The sequence below is a fragment of the Takifugu rubripes genome, chromosome 11, assembly GCF_901000725.2.
Source record: "Takifugu rubripes chromosome 11, fTakRub1.2, whole genome shotgun sequence".
NCBI classification, from domain to species: Eukaryota; Metazoa; Chordata; class Actinopteri; order Tetraodontiformes; family Tetraodontidae; genus Takifugu; species Takifugu rubripes.
In genome coordinates this window covers 52530-66528 of record NC_042295.1, presented here as the reverse complement: position 1 = coordinate 66528, position 13999 = coordinate 52530, and the positions used below count along the sequence as shown (strand labels likewise).

At 43.7% G+C, this 13999-nt stretch overlaps 2 protein-coding genes across 2 annotated transcripts; one reads left to right on the top strand and one right to left on the bottom strand.

The window, feature by feature from the left end:
* Window positions 1–615: 615 nt before the first annotated feature.
* On the top strand, window positions 616–3317 carry LOC115251568 (transmembrane 4 L6 family member 5-like). The gene is made up of 6 exons (XM_029844343.1): window positions 616–1202; window positions 1774–1950; window positions 2204–2272; window positions 2352–2506; window positions 2571–2766; window positions 2999–3317. Exons 2-6 carry the CDS (start codon window positions 1774–1776, stop codon window positions 3017–3019), a joined length of 618 nt encoding a protein of 205 aa, XP_029700203.1. The 5' UTR covers window positions 616–1202; the 3' UTR covers window positions 3020–3317.
* Window positions 3318–6992: 3675 nt separating this feature from the next.
* On the bottom strand, window positions 6993–12070 carry LOC115251567 (kunitz-type serine protease inhibitor 6-like). The gene is made up of 11 exons (XM_029844339.1): window positions 11577–12070; window positions 9731–9901; window positions 9426–9497; window positions 9305–9349; window positions 8902–8925; window positions 8629–8790; window positions 8497–8550; window positions 8253–8420; window positions 8127–8168; window positions 7951–8059; window positions 6993–7837 (listed from the first exon to the last, which is right to left on the bottom strand). Exons 1-11 carry the CDS (start codon window positions 11977–11979, stop codon window positions 7750–7752), a joined length of 1338 nt encoding a protein of 445 aa, XP_029700199.1. The 5' UTR covers window positions 11980–12070; the 3' UTR covers window positions 6993–7749.
* Between the last annotated feature and the right edge of the window lie 1929 nt (window positions 12071–13999).

Here is a 13999-nt window from a genome sequence, read left to right as displayed (position 1 = left end):
CTGAAACCCAAACAGGATCCTTGCGTGTCCAAGGTGTGGGCTCTGTGGTTCCTGCTAGTTCCTCAGACAATGTTGCCGAGTCACTCTGATGTGGACCTACTTGTGTCATCGTTTCACCCTTTAGAAGAGGCGGACAGCTTTCTGACCTGGCCCTCCTGTCTGGACGGTGCTCCGACACGGCTCCAACTGGACCAGTGTGGTCACGGCTAAATAGCTAGCTCCAGAGCACGTTGGAGATGAGCAATGAGCCTCCGCTGGGCTGGGTGATTCAGGAGGCATCAGCTGAGCTGCAGGAGTAGAAGTCCTGAGCTAACCCTAACCCTGACCCTGCTAACCCTAACCCTGCTAACCCTAACCCTAGCTGAGCTGAGCTGCAAGAGTAGAAGTCCTGAGCTAACCCTGCTAACCCTAACCCTGACCCTGCTAACCCTAACCCTAACCCTGCTGACCCTGCTAACCCTAACCCTAGCTGAGCTGAGCTGCAGGAGTAGAAGTCCTGAGCTAACCCTGCTAACCCTGACCCTGCTAACCCTAACCCTGCTAACCCTAACCCTGACCCTGCTAACCCTAACCCTGACCCTGCTAACCCAAACCCTAGCTGAGCTGAGCTGCAGGAGTAGAAGTCCTGAGCTAACCCTGCTAACCCTAACCCTGCTAACCCTAACCCTGCTGACCCTGCTAACCCTAACCCTGCTAACCCTAACCCTGCTACCGTGGAAGCTGCTATCAGCTGGGTTAACTCGGAACCAAAAATATTTCAAATGTATTTCTGATCAAAAACATTACAATTTTCCACATTTATTTTGAGCCATTTAGTTTTTTTTGTTTTTTTTAATTCTGCTGTTAAACAACCAGCAAACACAAAATCCCCCAAAAGAAGGGCAAAAATGTAATAAAGTAAGTAAAGTAATAATAAAACAACCTTAACCTTGGTTAGCTGTTCATGAGGCTCCATCCTGGTTCTTTTCCAGAAACACTGGAATCATCCCAGAATCAGCAAACGACTAAAACAAGATCAAAGTCGTCCCAGCAAAACTTAACTTTTCATTATTAGATCTTTTTCCAGTTTTTTCAGGTTCTTTATTACCAACAGCCTTTTGCGCTTCCTCTTTCTGTTTTTGCCTCCGTGTGTTATAAATGTGTCCGTCGGTTCCTCACATTGACTCGAAGTCATCGTCTTGTCGTTGCAGCAGCTCTTCACGGTAAGTCTGATTTTAATAATCTGCTATTTGGTGATAGGAAATGGTCTGATAAGCATGTTTACACATTTTATTTCATTCCAGTAAATAAACTTAATTTAAAAACATTTAACAAATTCTGATTTGAACTGTTGTTATTTTTGGAAGTAATAAAGCAAGTTTGCCAATTATAAATCAGTCTGTAAAACATTGCGTACTCTATTAAAAAAATAATTGTTTTTAATGAAGTGATTCAATTTTACAAACTCCATTTGACCATATTTGGTGACACAAAGTTGAGTCTGAGAAGAAGCTGCCAGTGTGAGATGTGGGCCGTGATTGGACCCTTTTAGGGTTAGGGTTAGGGTTAGGGTTAGGGGTTAGTTGTTGTGTGTCCATCAGCTCAGGTTTTAAATGATCTCGTATCTGCAGGCAGTGCTTTGTGCTCGATAAAGGTGGAGGTTGTAATTGACGAATAACTGTAATGAAAGGAGGATTTTTACATGAATTTTGTAATCTTCAGCCTTAGTTGGTGCATTTTAATTTATATGAAGCACTTGAACAAAGATGCTGAGTGTCCTGACTGCACACACAGATGTGTGTGTCCAGGTGTCTGCATTGTGTCGGCCTCTCTCTTATCCCTCTGGCGCTCATCTGCCTGCTCTCCAACACCTTGCTGCTGCTGCCAGAGCTCAAAACCAACTTCCTGCTGGAGGGTCACGTGACCAGAGAGGCCACATGGGCCACCGGTCTGTGGGGCGGCGGCTTCCTGGTATGTCATTCGACATGTGACGTCTGTCATATATGTGGTCATCACAACCTACTGAGTATGTTTACTGTGTGTGTGTGTGTGTGCGTGTGCGTGTGTGTGTGAATCACCATTCTGTGATTTCATCACATGCTTGAATCAGTGACAGCTCATCAAAGTGTGAAAATACATTTTATTTTAAACTAAAACATTATTGGGACTTGCTGCCAGATTCTTTGAATCTTTTTAAATTCAGTTTCATGGTTCTGATTTTTAGGTCTTGATTTCTGCTCGATCTTTTCTCCAAGGCAGCAGAATCAGAGGCTGCTGGGCCTTCAGGAAACAGGTGATCACTGTAATTAGTGTCCAGAACAAGTGTTCCAGATGTGCCAATGCTTATCCAGATGTTGTGGCTGTTTATCCAGATGTTGTATCAGCTGTTCCAGTCCGCTCTGGGCCTCCTGGCTGCTGCAGGCTGCTCCGTGGTCAGCCTCACTGGCCTCTCTCAGGGTCCTCTCTGCCTCTATAATTCCACCTCTGGTCTGACTTGGGGTGTCCCACTTGAGCCCATTCCAGACCAGTAAGACACACAAACACACACACATTTTTGGACACACACATGCCTGACTGTTCTCTTGTGCCAGTCCTCATTCAGGGTACCTGTATAACCACAGCCTGTGGTTTGGAGTGTGTCTGGAACCCAGGAATGTCGTCCAGTGGAACATGATTCTGTTCAGTCTGATGGCTGGAGCCAGTTTCCTACAAGTTCTCCTCTGTGCAGCCAACATCATCAACTCAGCTGTTGGGATGATCATGGGTCACGGGTTCTGCCAGAACCAGGTCTGAATGTGCTCTTACTTTGAAGTCCAGTTTGATCTGGTTCAGATCATCCAGAACTCAAAAATACTAAACAGAATACCAACCAATGATTTAATCACAGAATGGGACATAAAACACAGAGTCTTCTGAAACAGCTGATCTATTGTCAGCTGACCACTTGGGTTCATTACTGGTGACTAACGAGTCAACCAACATGGGTGAATAACCAGCTGTTTCTTGTCCTATCTTTCAGGTGAATCCGGTCTTGGTTTGACGACCTCACTGAGGTATAATGTTTTCAAAAATCAAATGCACTTTGCCTTCATCAAGACTTCATTAAGATTTAATCTTCTTACAATTAAAATAGATCTCTGTATAAACTCTAATGATAATGGCGATGTTAGTGATTCCATACTTTGGGATACCATGAAGTTGGTTCTGCCATCCGAGGCCACATCATTTCTTATGAGACAGTCGAGGTGAGGTTGGGCTGTCAGGTCTAGAGGGTTAGGGTTGGGTTAGGGTTAGGCACGATATAGAATGGGTTAGGCACGATATAGAGTGGGTTAGGGTTAGGCACGATATAGAATGGGTTAGGCACGATATAGAGTGGGTTAGGGTTAGGCACAATATAGAATGGGTTAGGCACGATATAGAATGGGTTAGGCACGATATAGAATGGGTTAGGGTTAGGCACGATATAGAGTGGGTTAGGGTTAGGGTTAGGGTTAGGGTTAGGCACGATATAGAATGGGTTAGGCACGATATAGAGTGGGTTAGGGTTAGGCACAATATAGAATGGGTTAGGCACGACATAGAGTGGGTTAGGGTTAGGCACGATATAGAATGGGTTAGGGTTAGGCACGATATAGAATGGGTTAGGCACGATATAGAGTGGGTTAGGGTTAGGCACGATATAGAGTGGGTTAGGGTTAGGCACGATATAGAGTGGGTTAGGGTTAGGCACGATATAGAATGGGTTAGGCACGATATAGAGTGGGTTAGGGTTAGGCACGATATAGAATGGGTTAGGCACGATATAGAGTAGGTTAGGGTTAGGCACGATATAGAGTAGGTTAGGGTTAGGCACGATATAGAGTGGGTTAGGGTTAGGCACGATATAGAATGGGTTAGGCACGATATAGAGTGGGTTAGGCACGATATAGAGTGGGTTAGGGTTAGGCACGATATAGAATGGGTTAGGCACGATATAGAGTGGGTTAGGGTTAGGCACGATATAGAATGGGTTAGGCACGATATAGAGTGGGTTAGGGTTAGGCACGATATAGAATGGGTTAGGCACGATATAGAGTGGGTTAGGCACGATATAGAGTGGGTTAGGCACGATATAGAGTGGGTTAGGGTTAGGCACGATATAGAGTGGGTTAGGGTTAGGCACGATATAGAATGGGTTAGGCACGATATAGAATGGGTTAGGGTTAGGCACGGTATAGAGTGGGTTAGGGTTATAGAATGGGTTAGGGTTAGGCACGGTATAGAATGGGCTAGGGTTAGGCACGGTATAGAGTGGGTTAGGGTTATAGAATGGGTTAGGGTTAGGCACGGTATAGAATGGGCTAGGGTTAGGCACGGTATAGAGTGGGTTAGGGTTATAGAATGGGTTAGGGTTAGGCACGGTATAGAATGGGTTAGGGTTATAGAATGGGTAACCAGCCTGAAGTACTAAAACTCAAATACGTGGAAAATTCTCATCAAATATATAAAAAAATGTTAGGGTTAGGGTTACATTTCTTGCTCTCACTAGTCCACATAATTGCAGTAGTTTATGTAACTCACCAAAAAAGTGGCCACTAAACCAGACAAAAATGTCTAAGATTTTACTTTGAACCATTTTGAGCATCAACAAAAACATGTATTGCAAAAAGCAACGAGGTGCGTGACAAAACTCCAGTATGTAGTCGTCTTTCTTGACCCATAATAAAAATCCACCGGGACAAGGGACACAAGGCTCAAAACCGGGACGCCTGGTCACCCTGAAGGCACCATTTCTACTGTAAATATAGAACTGTGTCGTTGTAAATAAATATCGTTTGGATGAAAAATGTAGAATTGGTAATATGGTATTTATTTAAATGTTTAATTTACATGCCCTAAGCACTGACCATGTCAATTCATCTTTATTTCTGGAGTGTTTGTGATGATCATAATTGTATCTAGGCACTTTACAGAATCCCAGGGCCTGGGTCCAACAGTGGCAAAGAAAAAGTCTCCTTTAACAGAGCAACATTGAGAGGACCAGGCTCATATGGGGGGGGGGGGGGGGGGGGGGGGGGGGCACTTCTGCTGGTGGTTGGCTGGGCAGAGGAAAAGGGGGACAGATAGAAGACATTAGACATATCAGGCAAATACACTAATCACAACAAGCTAACTTTCTAATAGTTAAGTGGGTCAGTGGGGTTGCCTGTCAGAGGTTAGCAGGTCAGTGCACAGCGATGAAGTCCACTATAGCTACAAGGAGACAAGTGACACCGACATGTGTCTGTCTATCTCATGCCTAACCCTAACCCTGTCTATCTCATGCCTAACCCTAACCCTGTGTCTGTCTATCTCATGCCTAACCCTAACCCTGTGTCTGTCTATCTCATGCCTAACCCTAACCCTGTCTATCTCATGCCTAACCCTAACCCTGTCTATCTCATGCCTAACCCTAACCCTGTGTCTGTCTATCTCATGCCTAACCCTAACCCTGTCTATCTCATGCCTAACCCTAACCCTGTCTATCTCATGCCTAACCCTGTGTCTGTCTATCTCATGCCTAACCCTGTGTCTGTCTATCTCATGCCTAACCCTAACCCTGTGTCTGTCTATCTCATGCCTAACCCTAACCCTGTGTCTGTCTATCTCATGCCTAACCCTAACCCTGTCTATCTCATGCCTAACCCTAACCCTGTCTATCTCATGCCTAACCCTAACCCTAACCCTGTGTCTATCTCATGCCTAACCCTAACCCTGTCTATCTCATGCCTAACCCTAACCCTGTGTCTGTCTATCTCATGCCTAACCCTAACCCTGTCTATCTCATGCCTAACCCTGTGTCTGTCTATCTCATGCCTAACCCTAACCCTGTCTATCTCATGCCTAACCCTAACCCTGTCTATCTCATGCCTAACCCTAACCCTGTGTCTGTCTATCTCATGCCTAACCCTAACCCTGTGTCTGTCTATCTCATGCCTAACCCTAACCCTGTCTATCTCATGCCTAACCCTAACCCTGTGTCTGTCTATCTCATGCCTAACCCTGTCTATCTCATGCCTAACCCTAACCCTGTCTATCTCATGCCTAACCCTAACCCTGTCTATCTCATGCCTAACCCTAACCCTGTGTCTGTCTATCTCATGCCTAACCCTAACCCTAACCCTGTCTATCTCATGCCTAACCCTAACCCTGTGTCTGTCTATCTCATGCCTAACCCTAACCCTGTGTCTGTCTATCTCATGCCTAACCCTAACCCTAACCCTGTCTATCTCATGCCTAACCCTAACCCTGTCTATCTCATGCCTAACCCTAACCCTGTGTCTGTCTATCTCATGCCTAACCCTAACCCTGTCTATCTCATGCCTAACCCTAACCCTGTCTATCTCATGCCTAACCCTAACCCTAACCCTAACCCTGTGTCTATCTCATGCCTAACCCTAACCCTAACCCCCAGAAGATCAGCACTTTCTCAATACTCAGACTAGCCTGTCTGGCACTCACAACCATGTTTAAAGTTAAATACCCTTTCTTTCACATTCTAATGCTCAGTTTAAACTTTAGCTATTTGTCTTTTGTCTATTTGTCCACATCTATGCCTAAATGTATTTAGTGGTGACCATCTGGTTGGCTGATTAGCTATTTTGTTGAGTAAATCATCAAGATCGCTTGTTAGGAGCATCTAACTTCATTAAGTAAAGTGGCCAGTGAGTGTAATATTTGACATTAGAGACATGCAGCAAATAAAGAGACATTGTAAATGTAAATCCGTTCATAAAAAGGTGCACTATGTGACGTATGGTTTCAGCACAAATTTCATTTTGGTCACCAAAGGGTCACCTCACATCACCGGAGTCACAAGGCATAAATGAGCTGATGGAGACTCTTTAGTTTTGAGGACGTTTTTTCCTCAGAATTGCTGCTACAACTTTTAACTTCCTAACCTTTTGAAGATAAACCTTAAGAAAAAGAAATAAAACCAATATGGCTTTTTGCTTTACTAATGTCAGTGAAACAACAACCACCAGTCCCTGTAATGGCATAAAGACTTGTTTTATTAAAAACAAAGTAAAAATAAGCGTGTTTGTAGATTTCATAAGATGTGAATTGTTTTTAATCATTACAATTTCCTCAAGCGTTTCAAAACAAAATGATATAAATGCCCCAACTTGCCAAATGCTAATAAAATATTTGACATTGCCATTACAAACATGAACTTCTGATCCAATGAACTGGAGCGTTTTCCTCGGAACAGAAACCAAACATCACTTCAAGTTGCCTTTTTCTGATCAACACTAGAATCAGAAAACAAAAGTCCTTCACATTTCTCCAATAAAGGATCAGCAGATGTCCTAACTAGTGTTTTTATTATAGACGTTATCATCAAATCAAAAACTTTCTCACCTTTGATTTCTTCATAATGCTGACTTCAAAGAACAATACCATTAACTAAAATCAAATGAACAGTCAACAGATTTTATTTCCTTCTTGAGTTAATTTACATTAACTTAATTTACATTAACTCAAGAAGGAAATAAAATCTGTGGTTGGTCGATGATGTTATTTGACTGAATTCTTCTCAATATAGGAACAGAAACCAATTTTGGCAATAAAAATAACAGAGATAATAAAAGGCGAACTGGACTGAAAAATATAGATTACCTTTGACCCATAGCCATGACCAGTTCTACAGCACAGGAACCAACAGCATTAGCATTAGCATTAGTTTAGCTATGAAAGACGTCTCCAGCCTGATCTCCAGCCTGATCCCAGCAGTCCCTGCTGATCTCTTCAGGCCTGGTCCACTTTGGGACTGTCTGGAATGCTCAGAGACTCCACTGACAGCTGATCTGCCTCAGGAAGCAGCTCCTGTTTATCACTGTGGGGAAAAGCACAGAGCAATATTCAATCCACCAACCCTTCATCCATCCACCCATCCTTCAATCATGTTGGGGATAAATGTGCTGACCCTAACCCACATGACTAGATTACCTCATGGATGAAGGGACGTGGACGAAAGCACGGCGCTTCAGCGTGAAGATGATGAGTGCCGCCAGCAGCAGTGCAGAGATGGCCGTGAGAGTGATGAAGAGGAAGAGGCCTGAAATCCAATCAAGAATTTAGACTGTCCTGGGGTAAACGGTCACAAAGAACGTAAAGACACTGACCTGCAGTCCAGCGGCTCTCAGCTCTTCCTGACTTGACCCCGACTGGAGGAGAAGAAGGTGGCAACTATTGTTACTGCACATGGAAGCGTCACCGTTTCCATCTTTAGTGTGCGGAACCACATTTACCATCGAAGCTGCAGCGGCTCATACAATCCTCCTTGCTGCTGTACCGGTTGCGGTTGCCATGACAACCTCCATAGATGAATGACTGGCAGGTGTCAGTGCTTGGGTCGTAGAAGAACATGGGGAAGGCGGCGCGACAGGGACCGGCGTCGGGCATCAGCAGACAGTGTTCTGTGGACAACCACACTGCAACTTCACTGCTGTCATTACAAACTGGAACTTTACTGGTTGGACTTTGCTTGTTCACCTTCCGAGTCATCAGCAACACGACTTTTCTGAAGTGCTGGAAGGACAGTAACTCCTGGAAGGCACAAGGTGACAATAATGCATAGACAGGCGTGTGTCACATCTGAATGCATGGCACAGGTATGTTGCTCACCTGTGCAGGTACCCATGCAGCTCTGCTTGGTGACATAGTTGTTCTTGTTTCCTCTGCAGCCTCCGTAGGTGAATCCTTTACAGCTCCCCACCTTGCTGTCGTAGTACCAGTGTCGAAACATGGCCCGACAAGGACCGACGTCAGGCTCTGCCTCACAAAGCTCTGGGTAAGAAACACAGCGTTTATCAGACTGTGCTGGAGGAGATCTTCTAGTGTCAGAACAGAATGAAACATAATGGATACTGTGAGTTTAGGGAAGTTAAAAACACTCACCGGCAAACTCTTCCGCTGAAATCACTGAGGGAAAGACAAGACCAGTCACATTTGTCCGTCTGCCTGTGCAACCATCACTAGCACTGTTTCCTGTGTGTGTGTGTGTCTGTGTGTGTGTCTGTCTGTGTGCGTGTGTGTGTGCGTCTGTGTGTGTGTCTGTGTGTGTGCGTCTGTGTGTCTGTGTGCGTGTGTCTGTGTGCGTGTGTCTGTGTGTGTGTCTGTGTGCGTGTGTCTGTGCGTCTGTGTGTGCGCGTGTGCGTGTGTGTCTGTGCGTGTGTGTGTGTGTCTGTGTGCGTGTGTGTCTGTGTGTGTGTGTGTCTGTGTGCGTGTGTCTGTGTGTGTGTGTCTGTGTGTGCGTGCGTCTGTGTGCGTGTGTCTGTGTGTGTGTGCGTGTGTACGTTACCTTTGGGAGTGTCTTCAGACTCAAAAGTCCCTTCAGACTCCACACCTACACACAAAAAGGAAATTAGTGATCAGTCCTACTACAAATAGTGACTTTGTGCAACATCTGCAGGTGACAGTACTGTGGGAAGCGTGAAGAGCCTTTGGAGCACGTTTGTTGGGAGGAGGCGTTGAATCATGAGGCAGAAACGAACCTGCAAACACATGCACACACGGAAGATCAGGCTTTTGACATGAACAAAGTCGTTCACAGAGTCTTAGATGAACTTGCTGTTGGTCACAATAATGAATGATCACAGGTGTCGGGAACTGTGTGGCAGCAATGCATTATGGGACCCGGATGTACCAGTACAAGGAGGAAGTATAGAAGTTACTGTTAATCTGAAGATGTATGGAAAAACATTCCAGTGTGTGGTGTGTGCGTTACCTGTGACTCCTTTGCAGGCCGTCTCACACTCCTCCTTTGAGTCAAAGTTGTTAGCATTAGCTTCACAGCCTCCATATATGAAGTCTCGACAGCTCTGATTGGTCACATCGTAGTAAAACTTTGGGAATGCAGCTCGACAAGAACCGACTTTCATGGGTAGACGGCAGCGAACTAAGGCAGAGACAACTTCAAGTTAATGAGAAACTAAGGACAGTAAATGATCCATGACTTCACGTGACTATTGCTATGCTACCACCATACATACGTTTCAGGATCTCTTTAATATTTTGACTGATCAAATCATTTCTAGTGGCCCTGATACCAACCTTTTTAATAGCATCAGATCGGATCGGGCTAAGGAGAAAACACGGCCAGTACCATTTGTAAGCAAAGCTGGTTGCGCAAAGCATGGCAATGGAAGTATGGCAGCTAGCTTGTCAAGCTAAAGGTAATATGAAAAATTTGAGGCTTACTTTAAAAAAAACTAACCTTAACAAATGGCAACCACTTTTGAAATACTGTAAATGCAACAACCTGACATTTTGATGCCTGAGTGTTTGTTGTTTAGCCGAAGATTTGGTCCCATTTCTTCATCTGTATAGTGCTGGTACCAAATTTGGGTCACTACATCCATGCAGCTTCTTGATGTGGGCTGTAAATGTCCAGCTGGGCACTGGTTAGCACAAAGGTGCTAAATAAAAATGTAGCGAGGAGCAGCTTGGATGTGGGCCCCCCCCATGCTATTGATCTCTGAAAAGCTGTTTTGGTATTAATAATTCTAATGTAATGTAAGTGAGCACTACAATGGTGTATTGGCAAACTGCATCCGAAAGACATTGTTTATTTCGTAATGGGTGAGGTTGGGATCGGAAGCAAAAAAAAAAGAAAAAAAGAATTGGAATGACTCCAATAAGGAAGAAAAACAATAGTGATGGTTTTAGTTTATGCTCATTTTCTACTGTCAAGTGTGCAGTTTGATGAGGTTTTCTGAGGGGCAGCACAAATTCACAGGCCAAAGCCAGAGGATTGAGAGGTCGTTTCCATGGAGCCGAAGCTGGACAGACCGGTCACAGCTGAAACATGAGACCATGAGCCTCCTGACCCAACCCATGTCAACAAAAAAGCCTTTATATGAGGCAAAGATGACACTGTCCACTGAGGAAATCTGTCAGCACCAACTTAATGATAAAGACAAAAAAATGCTTGAAAGCTGCACCAAAAACAAATTCCAGGCAATTCAAGCACACAGGTGGAGCCGGTCCTGCAACATTTCAGAGGAAACAGGAAGCTCACAAATATCTGATCAACTACGGCGCTTCTTAAGAAACCAACTTTTATTTAAAGAGTTTGAAAAATGTCTGAATGCAAAGACTTAATGTTGGGACCATTCAATATGAAACCTGGAATCCAGACTTAAACTTCAAAAGCTTTCCAGGTCATTAATTTTGTTTCTAATATCAGAATTACTCATCAGCATACATGTTGAACTCTTTAAATCGCAAAAAGTGAAGCTAATTAAATGGTAAAAAAAGAAAACTGTAGTGAAAAATTCATGTTACAACAGCTGTAATCCGATTACGACTATAACGTAACCAGATTACCTGATACTAGTGCTCCGTTTTAAAAATGGGGAAATAATCCCATTAAAACGCGTGTTAGACTGACAGAAAAACACGTTAATTTAGTCATGAATATCCGCGTAGTTATCACCATAAAAAAGGTAAAAATGTAAATGATTTTTAAAAGTGAAGCACGATCATCAGGGCGTTCACGATGGCGTCTAGAAAAGTGATTATTCTATTTCCAATAAGATTATTCTATTTCTAATAAGATCAAACTTCCTCACTCTCTCCGTTTTCGTCTTTCTGGTTCTTCTCTTCATTTCTCTCCGGCTTCGGCTCCCCAAACAGCGGCTTGATGAGCGACTCGCTCCCGGGTTCCTGCCTCTTGCGATGCACCTGGGACCGGGACTGGGACTTGTTGAGCAGTCGGCACTGGTCCGAGCCCAAGATCCTGCAGGTCACCAGGTAACATGTTAGGGGCCCGTCCTGCGGACCACCCACCATGGCCACATCACAGCCCTCCAACAAGCAGCAGGCGGTCTTGCATTCCTCTGCGTCGGTCACATTCAGCGGGTCTCCCAGGTGCGGACTGTAGGTCAGGTCGAGGCTCTGGTCCTCCGAACTGTCCCACTCACAGCCCAGAACCAGACCCAGACCGGCGCCGAGCAGGAACCAGAACAGGTTCATTATTTTGTTGAAAAAGGACAAAGACTTCAGGAGGACGCGTAAACAAGCTCTTCCGGGTTTACTGCTGTGTCGCACTTAAATTACCTGAGAAACAGGTGCGACGTGACTGAGACCACGCCCCCAACTACACCATCGACACCAAGTGACGTAAAACGCTGGACAAATAGAATTTAAATTAAACCAAATCCATGGAAATTGGATGGTTTGTTTTTCGCAACAGCGCCACGCAGCAAATAGAAATTCAAGATAATGTCTCTCCATTTGTTATAATAAAATAATATATAATAAAATAATACATTTGACTAACAACCAGGGTCCCCACCCATTCCCATAGATCAAATTCATAGACTAAACAATAGATACATATAAAGATGAATTACTGTCTAAGAACTAGCATACAGCAGTAGGCTTTACGGTGGCTTTTGTAAATTTAAAAAATATGTATCAAAGGAACCTCAATTTGTATTTTGGGTAAAAACCTAATAATGTCCTTTTTTCTATTTTCTTAAAATATTAAAGGCTTGCAGTTCCTTATGAAACTCAAATACTTTTTCCGATCCAATTTTTTATTTATTCAATACAATCAATTTTAATTTGCAGAGAATATTGACAACCTTTACCTTCAGGTGGCATTGCCCTGTTGAAATAGCCCTCCCAATGGCAAATCACCGAACCCTAACCCTAACCCCGGTTAGTAGCCCAGGTTAGTAGCCCAGGGTTAGTAGCCCAGGTTAGAAGCCCAGGTTAGTAGCCCAGGGTTAGTAGCCCAGGTTAGTAGCCCTTAGCAATAGCCAGTGCCAGTTTATTAGAATAAATAAGTTCAGATTTTTCTGAGACAGCTAAATAAATAAATATAGTTTGATTTAAAATAATCTTACACAGGAAGAATAAATAGTATATCTGATTAAAAATCTTAAATATGTAAAACAAAAAGATTAAAAGAAATCCAAGTACAGAAATTTATTTAAATCTGTTAAAAATGGTATTTTGGGTTAGGGATAGTGTTAGGGTTAGGGGTTAGGGTTAGGGTTAAGGGTTAGGGGTTAGGGATAGTGTTAGAGGGTTAGGGTTAAGGGTTAGGGGTTAGGGATAGTGTTAGAGGGTTAGGGTTAGGGTTAGAGGGTTAGGGGTTAGGGGTTAGTGTTAGAGGGTTAGGGTTAGGGTTAGAGGGTTAGGGGTTAGGGATAGTGTTAGAGGGTTAGGGTTAGGGTTAAGGGTTAGGGGTTAGGGATAGTGTTAGAGGGTTAGGGTTAGGGTTAGAGGGTTAGGGGTTAGGGATAGTGTTAGAGGGTTAGGGTTAGGGTTAGAGGGTTAGGGGTTAGGGATAGTGTTAGAGGGTTAGGGTTAGGGTTAGAGGGTTAGGGGTTAGGGATAGTGTTAGAGGGTTAGGGTTAGGGTTAGAGGGTTAGGGGTTAGGGATAGTGTTAGAGGGTTAGAGGGTTAGGGGTTAGGGTTAGAGGGTTAGGGTTAGGGTTAGGGTTAAGAAAAGATTAAGATTAAGATGATACTTTATTCATCCCCGTGGGGAAATTGAATTGTAGTAGCAACCTATACAAAGTATAGAAACAGACTAAATAAATACAGATAAGATTAGAACGTTAGAAGCATATATACAGCATATATTATAAGCATATATATATAATATATACATAATATAATATATACATATTATAAGCATTATAAGCATATATACATAAATATAGAATAAAATAGAAATAAAATGACAACATAAACATTACACAATTATTGTTATTGGCTGGGTTAGGATGAGTTATACAGTCTGATGGTGGACGGCAGGAAGGACTTCCTGTAGCGTTCCTTAGAGCAGCGAGGCTGCAGGAGTCTGTTGCTGAAGCTGCTCCTCAGTTTGTCCACTGTGTTATGGAGGGGGGGGGGGCGGGGATTGTCCATGATTGTCCACAGTTTCAACACCATCCTGTCCCTCACCACCTCGTCCAAGTTTGCAAGTTTACAGCCAACAACAGATCCTGCCTTTTTAATGAGTTTGTGGAGTCTGTTA

Excerpts from the sequence above, each read along its gene's own strand:
- LOC115251568 (XM_029844343.1), top strand. The coding sequence starts at position 1,774 with ATGTGTGTGTCCAGGTGTCTGCATTGTGTCGGCCTCTCTCTTATCCCT. Across the intron at positions 2,507-2,570 it reads CTTGAGCCCATTCCAGACCA|TCCTCATTCAGGGTACCTGT; the intron begins GTAAGACACACA and ends CTCTTGTGCCAG. Across the intron at positions 2,767-2,998 it reads ACGGGTTCTGCCAGAACCAG|GTGAATCCGGTCTTGGTTTG; the intron begins GTCTGAATGTGC and ends CCTATCTTTCAG.
- LOC115251567 (XM_029844339.1), bottom strand. The coding sequence starts at position 11,979 with ATGAACCTGTTCTGGTTCCTGCTCGGCGCCGGTCTGGGTCTGGTTCTG. Across the intron at positions 9,902-11,576 it reads GAAAGACGAAAACGGAGAGA|TTCGCTGCCGTCTACCCATG; the intron begins GTGAGGAAGTTT and ends TCTCTGCCTTAG. Across the intron at positions 8,421-8,496 it reads TGTTGCTGATGACTCGGAAG|AACACTGTCTGCTGATGCCC; the intron begins GTGAACAAGCAA and ends GGTTGTCCACAG.